This window comes from Sceloporus occidentalis, unplaced genomic scaffold, assembly GCF_023333645.1.
Source record: "Sceloporus occidentalis isolate IW3139 unplaced genomic scaffold, rSceOcc1.0.p SCAF_281, whole genome shotgun sequence".
In the NCBI taxonomy this organism is placed as follows: domain Eukaryota; kingdom Metazoa; phylum Chordata; class Lepidosauria; order Squamata; family Phrynosomatidae; genus Sceloporus; species Sceloporus occidentalis.
Window position 1 is genome coordinate 39717 of NW_028317261.1, and position 18511 is coordinate 58227.

General features: G+C 44.6%; 1 protein-coding gene across 1 annotated transcript in view; it reads left to right on the forward strand.

Moving 5' to 3' along the window:
• The window catches only part of LOC149275541 (uncharacterized), a 37654-nt gene extending 20842 nt beyond the window's left edge, over nt 1–16812 (forward strand). The window contains exon 4 of the mRNA XM_089504605.1: nt 15208–16812. Coding sequence (XP_089360731.1) covers nt 15208–16279 — 1072 coding nt within the window. The 3' untranslated portion in view covers nt 16280–16812. The remainder of the gene's footprint in view (nt 1–15207) is intronic.
• The last annotated feature ends 1699 nt before the right edge of the window (nt 16813–18511 follow it).

The following is an 18511-nucleotide window of genomic DNA, read 5'->3' on the forward strand; positions in this document are numbered from 1 at the left end:
GCTTCCGGGGAGATTTCAGGCTTGGTCTGTTCTCGGACCCATTTGTTTGTCTTTTTGACTGTCTGCGGTATCCTCAGCCTCTTCTCCAGCACCACATCTCAAATTAATTTATGTTCTTCTTATCCACTTTCATTACTGCCCAGCTCTCACAGCCGTACATGGCAACAGGGGACACAATGGACTGGACATTAGTGCTTAGTTGTATATCTTTAGACTTTAGGACCTTGCCCAGTCCCTTCATGGCTACTCTTCCCATTCATAGTCTTCTTTCGATTTCTTGACTGCAGTTTCCCATTCTGATCAATGTTTGCTCAAAGATACAAGAAACCTTTTAATTTCCTCATTATTTAGGTTGGATTTATGTACATCTTCCCTAGTCATTATTTTTGTTTTCTTTATGTTCAGTAACAAGCCCGCCTTTGCCATTTCTTCCTTGACCTTCCTTAGTAATTGTCCCAAGTCCAAGGTGTTTTCCTATAGTAGTATTGTATCGTCCATGTATCTTAAGATTGCTGATGTTCTTCCTTTTATCTTCCCTCCTCTTCAAACCAGCTCTTCATTTATTTTCTGCATGTAAATTGAACAGTTGGGGTGATAAGATGCAGCCTTTTTCCAATTGAGAACTATTCTGTTTCTCCATGTTCTGTTCTGACAGTAGCCTCTTGTCCTGAGTACAGATTCCTCATCAGGACTATCAGATGTGTTGGCACTCCCATGCCTTTAAGGGCTTTCCATAGCCTTTCATGATCTATGCAGTCTAAGGCTTTGCTATAGTGACCTGTGTTTCGCAAACTCTGGTCTTCCAAGTGGTTTGGACTTTACTGGTCAGTAAACGGGGGAGCTGTAATCCTGGGAACAAGTTTAGGAAACACTGCTATAGTCTATTAAGCACACAGTGATTCTTCCCCCTGGAAGGCCTCTTACAGTCACACAACTACAAATCCCAGAATCCCACATCACTGAGAGCCATGGCAGTTAAAGGTGGACTATTTCTGCAGTGTAGATGCAACCAAAATGAATTACAACTCAGAGTTGGAAGAGACCCCAAGGGCCATCCAGTCCAACCCCATTCTGCCATGCAGAAAATGATTATTTTCACCAATGTCTAAATGGGGAAGGGGGTGAAATGAGGGGAGGCCATTGATCAGGCCATTGAAGAAATACAGGTCTTATCCAGCCCAGGGGCCAGAGTTTCTCCACCTTGAATATAAATAATAGAATCAAAGAATCATAGAGTTGGAAGAGACCCCAAGGGCCATCCAGTCCAACCCCATTCTGCCATGCAGGAACTCCCAATCAAGGCATCCCTGACAGATGGCCATCCAGCCTCTGCTTCAAGACCTCCAAGGAAGGAGACTCCACCAAAATCTCAGAGGGAGTTTGTTCCACCGTCAAACAGCCCTTTCTGTCAGGAGGTTCCTCCTAATGTTGAGCTGGAATCTCTTTTCCTGCACTTTGCATCCATAGTCCCTGGAGCAGCAGAAAACAATCTTGCTCCATCCTCAATATGACATCAAATATTTAAACAGGGCTGTCATATCACCCCTTAACCTTCTCTTCTCCATGCTAAACATCCCTAGTCCCCTAAGTCCTTCCTCATAGGGCTTAATGGGTTCCAAATCCTATGAAACATTTCTGCTTCAGACTGAAGCATGGCCTTTCCTCTTCTGTGAAGAAAACACTGCGGCATCTGAAAAGGTGATCTGCAATAGAAAATAGCCCTCATCCAGAGAGCGATTAAGGAGGGAAGCACAGGGTGAATCCCAAATATGATTTGATCCCTTCAGGATATCAATATTGGGATATCCTCCCTTCTCTTTTCCTTGCTCCCTGGATCTTCAAGAAAGGGGTGAGAGGGAAAAGACAAGGCTGCAATCTTTGTTCCTGGTCATCTAGATTTCTTGTGTGATGGGAGACTTTTTTAGCACATGAGAAGTTTTCCATGAAGGTCCTGACAATCTGCTTCACTAAACTGATATAAGTCTATGGCAGCCTCTCCCAATCATCCAAGTTTTATTATTTATGTATTTGATTTCCAGTCTGTTTGGTCTAGTTCTTTTACCACAAAAGGCAGAGAACACTCCAGGGCCCTCTTCCCTTCCCTGGCAATGAAAATAGGAAGACCACATATTCAGTCATTAGGAATGGCATCCTTTCATGATGGCTCCAAACCAGGAGCCTCACTGCATCAAAATGGAGGACCAGCCCTGTCTCAAAGCCATGGGTTCAATGCTCTTTTAGGATCAAAATAAATCCTCCCGAGGACACTCTGAGGGCTGCCATTGGCTGGAACTCCAGTCCCTCCCACCATCCCTGGCCCTGATTGGCTGGAGTCCCAGTCCCTCCCACATCCCACACTGAATGACATCACTGCTACGGAAGGCTCTCTTGACCAATCAGAGAGCAAGATGAAGGTTCTTCTGGAAGCTTCCGTGAGAAGGAGATATAAGGCCAGAGAGACCAAGAGACAGTTGGGGGAATTGTGTCGGTTGGAGATCGAGAGAGAGAGAGTTAAAGAGCGGATCTTGGAAGTTAGTCTCAGAATTGGATGCTTAGGTCTCTTTATTATTTTAATAGCTTGTATGAATTGAATATTATATACTTACAAATATTGTAACCTGCAAGATTCTTAATATCTTGCATGACTTATATTTTAGTTATATTTTGTTATTTATAGTAAATATCTCCTTGGAGTATCTACTACTCAACGCTCCTTTTACACGTGTTTTGGCTCGGTTGATGCTTGGAAAGATCAGTAAAGAAGTAGAAATAAGGTTCCTTAACCGGTCCCAGTGTAGATTAAGGGAAACCCATGTATAATTCACTGGATGATGGCAGCGTGATTTAAGGAAGTTAAGGGTCTTCTGGGCTAAGAGCCATAATGACTAAATGCCTAATTAACAATTTGAAAGCCACTCTGATAGCTTTTTGGCTGAAGAGAGGGGTATAAAAACATTATTATTATTATTATTATTATTATTATTATTATTACTACAGGGCCGCAGTTTGGCTGCTTGGACCACCGGAGATCATCACAGTGAGTCAGTTGGAAAAGCCCATCTCACTCCAGAAAATAAAGGTACTTGAGGAGTTTGCACTCTACGTCTTTCTGTAATAATAGCTACAAAACTCATAATAGCATTTGGGACATTTAGTCTTTTAAAAACAAATATTGCAGATTTAAATGCTGCTTTAAAACCTCTTTCCATCTGCCAGCTTTGTGCTGGTTTTGGGGGGAAATGAGAAAGTGTTGGGAGGGAGGGACTGCCAACAGAATTAGGAGATGCATTGCAGGCTATGGACAGTTTGCGGCCAAGAAAGGTCCAAAACACACAGCAGCAATAGTCCAGTTTGAGAACGCTTTAACTGCCCTGGCCCAGTGCTAGGGAATCCTGGAAACTGGAATTTATTGTGGTACCAGAGCCCTCTGACAGAGAAGGCTCAATGTCTCACAAAACTACATTTCCCAGAATTCCCTAGCACTAAAGCGGTCTCAGATTGGATTATTGCTGCAATGTGTTTTGGACCCTTGGCAAGTCACACTCTCTCAGTCTCAGAGGATGGCAATGGCGACCCCTCTCTGAAGAAACCTGCCAAGGAAACCCCATGATAAGGTTGCCTTAGGGTTGCCATAAGTTGGAAACAACTTGAAGACACACATGAAGAGCAGAAAAAAGTCTGCACTTATTTCACAGGTTGTACATGGGAATGGGAGGCAGTGTGGTGCAGTGGTTTAAGTGTTGGGTTACAACTCTGGAGGCCAGGGTCCAGTGCCCCACTCCTCCATGAAACCAGCTGGGTCCCTTGGGCAAGAAGTCACACTCTCTCTGCCTCAGGGAAGGCAATGGCAAACCTCCTCTGAACAACTCTTGCCAAGAAAACCCCAGGAGAGGTTCCCCAGAAGTAGACAATGACTTGGAGCCACACCACAAAAAACCACAAAACCTCAAGAAAGAGCCAGCGTGGTTTAGTGGCTGGAGCATTGGATTATGACCCTGGAGACCAAGGTTCGAATGCCCTCTTGGCCACGGAAACCCACTGAGTGACCTTAGGCAAGAAGTCACACTCTCTCAGCCTCAGAGGGAGGCACTTGCAAAAACACTTCTGGACAAATCTTGGCAAGAAAACCCTGCGAAGGGCGTCCTTTAGGGTTGCCATAAGTCAGAAACAACTTGGAGGCACACAATGACAACAAGAGGAGTAACACCACTAACACAGGGCAGCTAGGGAGAAAGAAAGAAAGAAAGAAAGAAAGAAAGAAAGAAGACGTGGGAGGTGTAGTCCTAGTTTGGAGGGGCCTTACTGCAGGGCAGGGCCCCTCCTCTTTCTGGCCATGTGGATGCTGGGAGATCGAGTCCAGGAAATACACTTTAAATCTCATTGGAAAGAGAAAAGGCTATTACTGCCTTTCAGATCCAGTTTGCCCCAAATCCTTTATGAGGCCAGAAACCCCTTTGTTAGGAAGCGAACACCGAATATCTCAGGAAGGCCCTATATCTCCCAAGGCCCCCTCCCTCCAGGACCTCCTTCCCCTCTTCCCTCAGTCTCTCTCTCTCCCGGAAGGCCTCAAACTGCCAAATGCCAAGTGCTCAGGCAGAGGCAGCCATTTTGTGTCCCAGTGGCCATTTTGTATTCTGGCAGCCATTTTGTGCTGCTTGTGACTGTGAGGAATGTTGTTCCAGAACCTTCTCTGAGGCCTCAGTTGAACAGAGGCTTCTCTTTCTCTCCTGGGGCTCCAGTGTCAGAAGGATGCTAGGCTTCTTGGGCCAAAAGGAAGGAAGTGTGTCTCTTTGTGTCTCTTTTGTGTCTCTTTTCAAAGAGGGTTTTCTTAATACACAGCTCTGCTCCTTCTGGAGAACATGGGTTTTCAAAGGGATCAGAAATGGGGAGGATAGTTGAAATACAAGCCTTATTCTTCTTCTTCACAAACATTGGGCTTTGGCTTCTAAGAGGAGGCTAGTCCCCAAACAATGCCAAAAGTGGCTCCTTTGGGAGGTTTTAAAAGTCTCTCCAGTTTCCTTATTAATAGATTTTCAGGAAAGAGGGAAGGAGACAGACCAGAATAACTCATATTACCAAGAATGAAACAAACAAACATACAAACAAACAACAACAAGAAGAATAAGGATTAGACATAAAAGCGAACTTCATATATTTTAAAAAAGGAAAACCATTTTAACAGGATAAGATTTGACTTGGATGCTTTTACAACTGACTCAGGCTGTATCTGCACTACATAAATAATCCAGTTCAAAACTTCTTTAACTCTCCTGTTTCCATCCTATGGAATCCTGGGATTTGTAGTTTGTTGTGGCATGAGAGCTCTCTGGCAGAGAAGGCTAAGTGTCCAAAGGTAAAATCCCAGGATTCCATAACACTGAGCGGTTAAAGCGGTGCCAAAGTGCCTCATTTCTATAGTGCAGATGCAGCCTTCTTGGGAAAGGGGATGGTGCTGGGGAAAAGAGGAGGAATGCAGAAGGAAAGAAGGACGGACGGACGGACGGACTGAGGGCCACCTGCAGCTGGACTGGCCTCCCTGAGTGGTCAAGACCTGAGGTGGGTTGTGGATGATGGGCACTCTTAATATTAATATTAATAGCCTTCATTATTGATTGTAATTAAGGAGGGGATCAGGTTCCTCCTTTCAGTAGCATCAGGAAAATGTTTAGGTGTTCTTAAATTTGGAAATCCTGTTTGGGGTCCCTTTCGAATTTGGGGCCCTTTCATCCTCTGTTTTGTGTCCCCTGAAGGCCTCAAACTGCCAACTGCCAAGTGCTGAGACAGAGGTGGCCATTTTGTGCAGCTTGTGACTGTGGGGAATAATGTTCCAGAACCTTCTCTGAGGCCTCAGTTGAACAGAGAGCTCTCTTTCTCTCCTGAGGCTCCAGAGAGAGAAGGAGGCCAGGCTCCTTGGGCCAAAAGGAAGGATGTGTGTGTCTTTTCTGAGAGGGTTTTCTTATTACACAGCTCTGCTCCTTCTGGGGAACATGGGTTTTAAAAGGGATCAGAAATGGGGAGGATACTTTTAATATAAGTGTTATTATTCTTCTTCACAAACATGCGGCTTTGGCTTCTAAGAGGAGGCTTCTCCCCCGAAAAAGGCCAAAAGTGGCTCCTTTGGGAGGTTTTAAAAGCCTCCCTAGTTTCCTTATTAATAGATTTTGAGGCAAGAAGGAAGGAGACAGACCAGAATAACTCATATTACCAAGAATGAAACAAACAAAAAGAGAAACAAACAACAACAAGAAGAATAAGGATTAGACAGAAAAACAAACTGCTTATATTTTAAAAAAGCAAAACCATTTTTTACAGGATAAAAATTTGACTTGGGTGCCTCTATTCTTTTACAACCAACTTAGGCTGTATCTGCACTGCAGAAATCATCTGTTTCGAAACTGCTTTAACTTTCCTGGTTCCATCCTATGGAATCCTGGGATTTGTAGTTTGTTGTGGCATGAGAGCTCTCTGGCGGAGAAGGCTAATGTCCCAAAGGTAAAATCCCAGGATTCCATAGCACCGAGCAGTTAAAGCGGTGTCAAAGTGTCTTATTTCTAAGTGCGGATGCAGCCTTCTTGGGAAAGGGGCTGATGCTGGGGAAAAGAGGAGGAATGCAGAAGGAAAGGAGGACGGACGGACGGAGGGCCACCTGCAGCTGGACTGGCCTCCCTGAGCGGTCAAGGCATGAGCTGGGTTGTGGACAATGGGCACTCTTAATATCAATATTAATATCTTTCACTATTGATTGTAATTAAGGAGGGGATCAGATTCCTCCTTTCAATAGCATCAGGAAAATGTTTAGGTGTTGTTAAGTTTGCAAATCCTGTTTGGGGTCCCTTCCGACTTTAGGGCCCTTTCATCCTCCATTTTGGGTTCCCTGAAGGCTGCCAACTGCCAAGCACTGAGGCAGAGGGAGCCATTTTGTGTCCTGGTGGCCTTTTTCGCTTCTGTCAGCCATTTTGTGTTCTGGTGGACATTTTGTGCTGCTTGTGACTTTGGGGAATAATGTTCCGGAACATTCTCTGAAGCCTCAGTTGAACATGTCAGGAAATGACATGGATGTGGCCACTAGGTGGAGCTGTTGTGCAAGTTATATACAGCTCTAGTGGCAGTTATATGTGTCAGCATTCGAACAGTGCATCATCACAATGTTGATGCAACTGTCAACTGTCCTTCCTAACTGTCACTGAGAGACAGAGTGAGACAATTGGTGTGTGAGAGCAACTGCCTCTCTGTGGATGGTATTACTGTGGCTGCGTCACAGGTTGTGTTATTATTGTTGGTTGGTGTAAATAGTGTGTATTAGAGACAGTTGTCCAATACACTATGTATATATATTTTGTAAATATTGCAAACGAAGATTAAAGTCCTCATGAAGAGTGAAGGCTTGTTCTGTAGTTATTTCTCAAGCCTGGAGCTCATGTCCGTATGCAGTGGTGAAGGAATATGTCCTTCTTGACCAGAATACCTTTGCAGACATCTCCACAGATTCCTTCTCCCTGGCGTCCTGTCGAAGTGGTTCAACTCTGCAGGTGGTTGTGGTGGACACAGTGCGTCTTTCCACACGCCCCAACAGAACAGAGGTTCCTCTTTCTCTCTCTGAGGCTCCAGAGCGAGAAGGAGGCCAGGTTCCTTGGGCCAAAAAGAGGGCTGTGTGTCCCTTTGTGCCTCTGACCCTCCATTTTGGGGGGAAGGAAGGAAGGAAGGAAGGAAGGAAGGAAGGAAGGAAGGAAGGAAGGGGCCTGTGGGGGTCTGAGGAAGGGAGGCAGGACCAGTGGAGGGGCTGGGCTTTGGGGACTGGGAGAGAGAGGTGGGGAAAGAGACCCTCCCTTTGGGCCCTAGCTGGGGAGGGTCCACTGGTCCTTGCCTCCCCCTTTGGGAAAGGAGACCCCCTCAGCCCCCTGGACTCACTCCTGCCACTCATTCCTAGAATGGCTGGGACTCAGAGGAGTTTCCTAGGCATTGTCACCTTCTGCCCTCCATGGCCATTGGCACTGACCTTTCCCCATTGCCTTCCCTCCCTCAGCCCTGTGGACCTCCTCCTCCTTCGCACTCAGAGCAACCCTTCTCTACGGCTGAAGAGACGGCCTCTGACCCAGGAAAGCTCCGGCCATAAAGGACTGCAGAGGAGGCCTTTCTGGGGCTGAAGAAGTCAGTGTCTTTGTACTGAAGGTAGGCTTTTATTCCTGGAGCTGAAAGATGACCTTTGTTTAAATGTTTCAGTCCAGAATTGTATGGAAATGTTGCAGCTGAGAGAGTGAGCCCATGCTTTGCAGGCATAAAGCCCCAAATTCGCTCTCTAACAGCATTGTCTTCCCAGAAGGTGGAAGGGAGATTTCCAGACCTCAGACACACAGTGAGTCCTTTTTATGGGAACTGTGTGTGTATGTGTTGTTTACTAGAACTTTGTGAGATATTAGTTTCACTGGGTTTATAAAATGAATTTATATACGTCTTCACTTACCCCAAATGAGCATAATCCAGGGTGCAGTATTCAAGTCATAAACCTATACATTTATAGATATTTGTTATATCAAGTGCAACATATTCAGCAGTTTGCATCTTTTTAAAAAATATTCAAGGAAAAATGAAGAAATTGTGATTTTAACAATAGATCCATTCAGAAACAATGCACACAAATGTATATGCCTCAATTTCTATGTGGCTTTAGCAAGAAGAGGGAAGAGGTTCATACTTCATGCTCCTGCTATGACTGACATAGGAAACACAGCAGTTAAGCTTAGAAAAATAGTCTCATCTGCAAAAAATAAAGTAACTATTTTGACCAGTGTTTAAATGGGGAGGGGGCCATGATGATGGGAGGGCATGGATTAGATCTGTAAGGTAATTCATGTCTCATCCAGCCCAAGAGCTAGAGCTTCTTCACCTGGGACATAAAGCAGGTCCTCCTCCTCCTCCTCTGTGTGAAAGAGAAGTCAAATTCTCATCAGTGATGATGACATAGCATGAAAAATTTGCATTCCTGAATTTAAAAATCTGAGGAGTCCTGAATCCTGTTGGTTAACTCTAGAGAGTAGACCCACTGAATCCATAAGTGACTGGTGAGTCAATATATAGATAAATCCAACTGATTCAGTGATTCTACTCTGATCAGGACTAGGCATAGGATACAGGCTAGGATTTAGGCCTGCATGTGGCTGGAACAGGATATTCCCAAGACAAGATGGACAGGCAACAGTGTGGAAAATGGGCACTCTCCACACTGGCAGAGACACTCTCAGAATTGTGATTTCTCTGCATGCAGAAGGCTGCCATGGGAATTGGGTGCTCCCTTTCCATCAGCTCAATCCTCTGGTGCCCCCTGATCCTGGGAGAAGGGCTGGATCCCATGGAAGGGGAGCAGCCTGAGAAGAGAGAGCGCCTTTCCTGCCCTTCTTGACTGGGGGCCTCCCTGGAGAAGGGCCATTTGTAGACTCATTCCACCCAGAGAAACACTGGAGCATAGAGAGTTCTACTGGTTTGGCCACTGGGAGAATGAGGAACCACCAGGCCAGACAGCCTGACCCAGCACAACCCTTTATGCTCCAGTGTTGCTCCGAGTGGAATCAGACTGCAATTGGCCATTCAGTGACCCAGATCCTACCATACAGTTGTGGAAGGCATCCCGCATGGCCATTCCATGCCTGGTGAGAGTGTTGGTGTGAGGTATTAGAGAAGCATCCAGCTGTGTTTCTGTAGTCAGAAGCAAAATGAAGAAATCTTCCTCTGAGGGCATTGTGGACCTCTGCAGGTTTCAGCAGATAATGCACTCATTTCACATCCAGCTATGAGGACATAGTCAGGACCCTTTCCAATCCCCCATCCCCTGATCCCCAGCTACTCTCACAAGGCATGGAGTAAGTGTTGTGTAGGGGAGCTGCAGTGAGTCTGTGCTAGGTCCAGGGGGTTTTGTTTGGTGCAGAGGGAGGAAGGGGATGCTCACCTCTACATCGGCCCAAAGGAGGCATATGTTACCTGCATATGTCATCAGCAGGATGCTCTTCTCTGTGTCTTTGACTGCTGCAGGCTTTCTTGCAAGCCTTACCCTGGTCTCTTTTCTCAGGAACTTCATCATAATCCCCTTGTACACAGTGTTGGGACATTGTTTGCTGGAAGTGACCAAAGTGCAGGGCCACCAGGATCCCCCTGCCCACCTGATGGCCAACACAAAGGCCAAGCAGACGGAGCTGGGCTCCAACAGAAAGAGGCTGCCGAGGGTTAACAGCTCTTTGGTAAGTTGCCATCCTGACTATTCGTTTTATCTGTGTCTGTGCTGGATCATGAAAGCAAGCGAAGAAGATACTGTCCCAGTTTGGCAGAGAGAGTCCTGGTTAATCCTCTGTCTCCTCATTTTTTCAGGGGCTTAGGAAATGTCCTATTTCACTCTCTTCCTCCCATTTCTTCCTTTCTCCTCAGGTCAGTTCAGTTGCTGCAAAGTGCATTACAGGTTCAAAAGAGTCTACAGCCCATCAATGCAAAAGAGGGGAGAGGGGAGGAGAGAAGGGGGCTGGGTCTTGCCCTTGCCAGGAGTCTGAGCCAAAAGCAAAATGCTGTACCCTTTCTCGCTTGTGTGATCTTTATCATTAACAACTTTGGCCATCTTGACCCACTTCTGGTGTTGCTTGTCCACATGTGTGTTGCTTTCCCCATCTGTGAAATGCTGGATGATATGGAAGAATATCTCTGGACTTAAATTGAGGGTGGGCCCAGTGGCCCTGAAGCCCAGAGTACTCCCCAGAACTGTTTATTAAAAATGAAATTTGCCTCTGAAATTAGGTGAAATATGGCTAAATGAAAACTAATATACATGTTGGAATAGCCAGTATGTTAATCAATCAATAATATTCCAGAAATGGCCGAAATTATATTGTTTATCATATTGTATATTATATTGAAAGGATTCGAGACAAACTGGATCTCAAAGGCTGTAGCTTTTTGCTTTCTTGCAGAATTTAAAGTTTATTTCCTGGACTGAATTCTGAAGTGATGAAATAATATTTGCAATGCACCATGTGCTTTCCTCCCCTTTTGTTTAGTCACTCTCTGGATCAGGGCTATTTTATGTTGCAGGTGACCTTTGCGGATGTGGCGGTATATTTCACTGAAGAGGAATGGAAACTGTTGACGAAAAAGCAGAAACTTATGTACAGTTCTGTGATGATGGAGAATTATGAGAATGTGGCCTCTGTGGGTAAGGAACCTGAATCCATTGCCCTTCCTGTGAACCCTGAGGGCCCTTTCATAATTCACTGTCAGATTCCACTTTAGAATGATAAAATCAAAGAGTTGTAATAGACCACAAGGACCATCTGGTTCAATATTCTGCCATGCAGGAATAGACATTCAAAGCACCCCCAAGAGATGGCCATCCAGCCTCTGTTTAAAGACCTCCAAGGAAAGAGACTCCACCAAACTCTGAGGGAGTATATTCCACTTTTGAAGAGCTCTTACTATCAGGAAGTTCCTCCTAAAGCTTAAGTGGAATCTCTTGTCCCTGTGGCTTGCTTCCATTGTTCCATGTCCATTAATTTGAAATTAATAATAATAATAATAATAATAATAATAATAATAACCATAATGCGATGCCACCATGCTCTGATGGAGTATATTCCACTGTTGAATAGCTCTTATTGTCAGGAAGTTCCTCCTAATATTTTGGTGGAACCTTTTTTCCTGTGGCTTGTGTGATCGAGTTTGGATTTATATAAATTTTGGGTACCAAGCAATCAAAAATCATGACCCCTGACTGACCCCATCACAGCCGCCATTATCCCAAAAGCGAGCTGACCACGTAGCCAGACAAGCCTAGCAGGCCATGGCTAAAGAAGAAAGGTAGATTTAAACCTTTAAAACCAGTTCTGGGAGTTGTCATTGTCGCAGGCAACATGAATGAGGACAAAGGATATATTGACAAATACCTATTGATGGTATTAAGTACCCAGCCATCTACATAGTAGTCTTCTCCCAAAGAAGTGGCAGACCCTTTTGTGTATCCATTGTTTAACTTTAGTCTTAGTCAATAGATAGCCATGAAGACCTTTGTTCCGCAGGTAGTTATAGCTTGAGGATACGTTTCGCAGTATAAATAAGACCCAGATTCCAGCCCTCCTTTGGGCTTTGTGAGCTACAGTTCCAAACCTCAACTCTGTCGAGCAATCGCTCCGGAGCTCTCTTGGGCACTGTGCCCTGCTGAAATCACTTGGGCAAGCCAAAGCCCACTGTCTCTTTCGGGCCTCTTGTTAGCTTAGCCCGCTGGAACTTAGCTCCTAGCCATCGCGGTTGCCGCTTGCTTTCTGTTCCCCGCTGCCGTGTTCACTTACCAACATCCCTCACATCTGTCGCTTGGAGAAGACTCCTAAGGTAAATATTTCAACGGTGCCTCTATCCTTTCTCCTTTACCCCCAACTCTTCCCCTCCCTTGCTTTAGCATTGAATGTGCGTGTGCGTGTGTGATCCCTTTTTGGTTGTGTGGCTTTAATAAATGTTTATATTTTAATTGCAACTCATTGACATTGCAGTCTCTGTTTCTTGTGGTTGGACTATATGACCTCTGGTATACACATAGGGATCCAATCTGCTGCGTGCGTTGTTAGGACACGCCTCTTGTAAATTTGAGCTAATTAAATTCCCCTGATGCGATCTTTCCTAACACTTGCATCCATTGTTCTGTGTCCTTTGTTCTAGACCAGCAGAAAGCAAGCTTGCTCCATACTCAGTATCTCTTCAAATACTTGAACAGGGCTGTCATATCCACTCTTAACCTTCTCTTCTCCAAGCTAAACATACCGAGCTCCCTAAGTCATTCCTCAGAGAGCATAGTTTCCAGACCATTCACCATTTTGGTTTCCTTCCTCTGGAAATGCTCCAGCTTCTCAACATCTGTTTGAATTGTGGTGCCCAGAACTGGACACAGGATCATTGCAAGTGAGCCCTGACCAAAACAGAATAGAGTGGAACTATTACTTCCCTTGATCTTGACACTATACTCCTATTGATACAGCCTAGGATCACATTGGCCTTTTTAGCTGCTGCATCACACTGTTGACACATGTTCAACTTGTGCTCTACTACCATTCCTAGTTTCCTTTCACACGTAATTTGTCATAACAACTTCCTGTGGAATCTTGGAATTTCTAGTTTTAGTGAGGCACTATTGTTCTCCGCTTTGTAAGGATTCTCAATATCCAATCCTAAACTGCCAATTCTGGAATTTTGTGGTAAGGAGCCATGGAGATTAATGCTTTTTGCCCCTAAATGGTCCTCAGCCCTTTCCTGAGCAGGTTTCCTGGCTTTTGTGGCCCCTCTTCCAGCCTTATGAGGCTCTGGAGAGGCTTCATGGGAAAAAAGGCCTCCCTTGGCCCTTCAATGGATCAGAGAGGGCCCAACAGTGGCAAAATGGCCTCCACTTCCACAAAGGGATGCTGTGGGATATTGAGGGGCAAAACATTATACCATATTTGTAGGCAACACAATTTGGGGTTTCCCCTGAGATCCCCTGGGGTCCAATGTGACCACCCCACTTCCCAACAGTAGTTCATACCTGTCTTAGAGATGCCTTAAGGTTGTTTTAAGGCTCATCCCTCACACTTGACCCTCATTAATATCAGAAACCAGATCCCAGACTCCTTGTTCTGCCTTTCCTAATGCATTAGTTGTATAATGATTGTCTTGCCTTTCTCAAGAAATGAGCCTCAAAGTGTCCCTTCTGTGCATCACACTCTGTGGGTGTGTCTGTGATAGAGAGATGGAGGCAATGTGAAAAACAGAAAGGCAGGGAAGAGATGCTGAAGGTCAAATGGTAAAGCAGTGCAGATGGGCAAGAGGCAGGGTTGGAGAGCGGAGGGAGAAAAGGAAGGGGATCAGGCCTCTGGGATCCAGGAGGGGAAGGCAGGAGCAAAGCCAGGATCGCCTAGCTTGAAAAACACACAAAGCATCACAAGAAGTAATTTGCATTGTAGCAATAAGGGTAAACATCAATCCATAAAATGAAATCCTAAACCTGGCAGGTAAAAATTGTCCCAAATAACTTTGAGAAATATAGACTTAAAATAGTAGCTTTGGCACGGTTGCTTAGAAAGTTGTATCCTAATCGAGTATCTCCCAAGCTGAGTTATATAACATTTCAAGCAGAATACAAGCTGCACATGGCGTGTTTATAGTGTTTATAGTGGCAACCCACTCATTAACTTCAAACTTCTAAAATGATTCATATAAAACAGAACAGTCAAATGGATATAGTGCAGAAAACACCGTATACAATCCTATTAATTCCAAAATGGAAGTTGTATAAAAATGTAATAGCCTGACTCTTGGTCATAATTATTTCAAGATATTACATGGGTGTTTCTACATCTGTTCCAGAAAAAATCTGCTACAAATAATCGCAGATGCACAATATCTGGCAACTTTAACAGTTACCTGCTCCTAATAATACAATTATTTGCAAGCTCTCCTCTCCGACTTCCATCAACTTCACCATCCCTTGTACACACAACTCTAATCCACACCAATCCACATGTGAGCTGTATACTGTATTGGTTGTGAGTCATCTCCTGGTGCCACACAGCATGAAGGGACCTCTGCAGTTACCTTCCATCATGCCTTGGTCTCTGACTCAGGACTTTATGGCAGTCTCACAGGATATGATGCCACTTGACAATCAAACTATTTCTCCACATGATTAATAGAATATTTTTGCAACATTTCTTTTTCTGACTATCTGCTTCCAGTGATTCCCTTAAGTCCCCCTCCAATCTCTTCTTTGTTAACTCCTATAAATAAGGATACAATTGTTCCATGGATTTAGGGGCATAAGTAGTACGGTCATCCTTGGGTTACTAACAGAAACTCTCTTAATTTAATCTCTAATAAGGAGGGGTTAATGAGGGCTAAATCATGGGTAACACCCTCCTCTCTTAATGCTGATTTTCAGTCTTATCTGTCACTGTGCTTCTTTACAGAAAAATATTTGAGTCATGAGAGAATCCACACAAGAAAGAAGTCACATAAATGCCAGCATTGTGGGAGACATTTTGCTTACAAGTCAATCCTTGTCATGCATCGAAGGGTCCATACAGGAGAGAAGCCATACAAATGCCAGCATTGTGGGAAATGTTTTTCTCAGAAGTCAGACCTAGTGAAACATCAGAGAGTCCACACCGGAGAGAAGCCATACAAATGCCAGCGTTGTGGTAAATGTTTTCCTCGGAGGTCACACCTAGTGATACATCAGAGAGTCCACACAGGAGAGAAGCCATACAAATGCCAGCGTTGTGGTAAATGTTTTTCCTCGAAGTCACACCTAGTGACACATCAGAGAGTCCACACAGGAGAGAAGCCATACAAATGCCAGCGTTGTGGTAAATGTTTTTCCTCGAAGTCAGACCTAGTGACACATCAGAGAGTCCACACAGGAGAGAAGCCATACAAATGCCAGCATTGTGGGAAATGTTTTTCTCAGAAGTCAGTCCTAGTGACACATCAGAGAGTCCACACAGGAGAGAAGCCATACAAATGCCAGCATTGTGGGAAATGTTTTTCTATGAAGTCACACCTAGTGATACATCAGAGAGGCCACACAGGAGAGAAGCCATACAAATGCCAGCATTGTGGGAAATGTCTTTCTCAGAAGTCAGACCTAGTGACACATCAGAGAGTCCACACAGGAGAGAAGCCATACAAATGCCAGCATTGTGGGAAATGTTTTTCTCAGAAGTCAGTCCTAGTGACACATCAGAGAGTTCACACAGGAGAGAAGCCATACAAATGCCAGCATTGTGGGAAATGTTTTTCTATGAAGTCACACCTAGTGATACATCAGAGAGGCCACACAGGAGAGAAGCCATACAAATGCCAGCATTGTGGGAAATGTCTTTCTCAGAAGTCAGACCTAGTGACACATCAGAGAGTCCACACAGGAGAGAAGCCATACAAATGCCAGCGTTGTGGGAAATGTTTTTCTTTGAAGTCACACCTAGTGACACATCAGAGAGTCCACACAGGAGAGAAGCCATACAAATGCCAGCGTTGTGGGAAATGTTTTTCTTTGAAGTCACACCTAGTGACACATCAGAGAGTCCACACAGGAGAGAAGCCATACAAATGCCAGCATTGTGAGAAATGTTTTACTTCGAAGTCAAACCTAGTGACACATCAGAGAGTCCACACAGGAGAGAAGCCATACAAATGCCAGCACTGTGGGAAATGTTTTTCTCAGAGGTCAAGCCTAGTGACACATCAGAGAGTCCACACAGGAGCGAAGCCACACAAATCTCAGCAGTAAACTAACATTATTTTTGTCAGTAAGGAATATAAAATATTTTCAATCCAACGGTGCTAAGAAAAGGCCCTTGTGATTTTGTTTGTAAGGTTTCTCTGTCCATATGTCTGTTTGTTTTAAAGTTGTATTTTGTTAAGTTTAGGTTTTATTTGCTAATAGTATAGATAGTTGCTATGGGTTGTCTATTTGGCTGGGGATTGTGGGTCATGGTATAGGTTAGCTAGATGAGGGGCTGGGATTTGTTGCAGCTGTCTAGAATATTTATGGGAATGATAGCTTTTGCATTGTGTGGGATGTTGGCTGAAGAAAGTCGGAGGCTGGTATTAACAGAAAGGGCTAGTTTCTAGGGATGGCAAAGGGCCCTTGTTACCTGTGGGGCAGAGACTGTAGGAATTGCAGGGGGGAGCTAGGCTTGGAAGAGGGAGCAGTTTTCGGTGTTTGGGGTTTTAATGTATTGTTTGCTTGGAATGGGCAGTTCTGGCTTAACCACTGAATTTTTGACTCTGTGTTCTCAATAAAGTTCTTTACTATTTCAACACACTGGACTCTTAAATGCACAGAAGTTGTGAATTTGTGCTAAACTGACCCTTTATTCCCTCCTCAGTTTTCTGTTCCATTCCCAGCCATAAGAACAGCAGAGGCAAATACACACAAACACAAACATAGAAGATACACAGAGAGAGCTTTATTTCCAAAGCAGAGCCTTCCTTTCCTGCCTTTTCCTCCTGAGTCCAGCTCTGCACCTTGGGCTCGCCTGGAGTCTCCTCAAAGGAAGAAAGAAGGGAAGAAAGGGGAGACTGCTGAATCCCCAGCGCATACCTTCCTTTCCCGCAAAGGCCACCAGTGGAATAAGCAGCAGCAGCAGAGAGGCCCTTGCAAATCCTGCGCATGTTGAGGAGGGGCCTCGAGGGGGATGTTGAGGTCGCCCAGGACCAAAAGCCTAGGTGACTCCAGCAGCATCTCAGAGACCAGTTGTGTCAGCTCCGCTAGGGAGTCTGTTAAGGAACGGGGTGGACATTAAACCAACAGAATCCCTAGACTTCGCCTAGTCTTTAAGCTGAGGCAAATACATTTGATGTGGTCGATCATATGGATAGGTATCCTGCTCAAGGCAAGATTGTCTTTATGGACCAAAATGATGTCCCCTTACCTGCTCACTGACGGAGAACCCGGCTGGTAAGGCCTGATCCCAGGTGGCTGAGCTATCATCACCCAGCCAGGTCTCCATGAAACAAGCCAGGTCAGCCTCTTCGTCCAGTAGGAGATCCTAGCCTATCTGCGTTGTATTTTTGACTGACCTGGCATTACACATGGTTGGTTTGGTATGCTCTCCAGCCCTTTTGGGATAGAAGGGTGAATGGAAGGGGAGAGAGATATCTGTCAGGGTCCTAATTGCAGCCCATCTTGCAACACAAAAGGCAGTACTTTGAAAAAGGAATAGCTTTTATTGAAGAAGAAGTAATGGAAGTGACTTTTTTGTCAGGAATTAAAGAAGGTATAAACATATCCCTTTTATAACCATATGCATCCACCTCACTCCATTTACCAATGAAGCTAATTAATCGGGTAGCCCTTTCCCGCACAGCGTTCTCCCGCCCTTTTAGGTGCAGTGTCCTCCCATCCGGGATTCTGGCAGCTTTCCTAAAAGCAATGAAGCTCTCATGTGCCTTTTCTCAACCACTGCACCTGTGGCCTTGGACCACAGAACTCAGCCACACAACGGTTTTAATTTACATTATGGCTTAGCAATATGTATAGCTATCTATAATATAAAACCCTATCAATCTCCACATAATATGATACCACATGAAAATAAAATATGCCTAAACCCATAGCAACATAATATAATATAAAAATATCCATAACTCTCTATGTTTCCCCTCCTTTTCCAGAGACCAGTCTTTTAAACTCAACCCTCTGTTAGAAGAGTGATTCCCACACATTCCAATCCTAGCAAAGAAGCACATTCTTTAGCCATGATCTCTCTACCTCTTTCTAGTATCTTCTATTAAAGCACATATTAAAACATATTATTTTAACCCACCATAAATCCCATCTATCTTAACTCTAACCTAAACCTAAACCTATAACCCTTATGACATGAATCCCTAAATGAATAGATGCATAAATAAAGGTATTAATGACATATTGTGACTTCAGGCTGGTGCTCCTTACCTGAATGAGACTGGCCCATTGCGACCTCAGGCTGATGCTCCTTGCCTGCAGAATGAGATG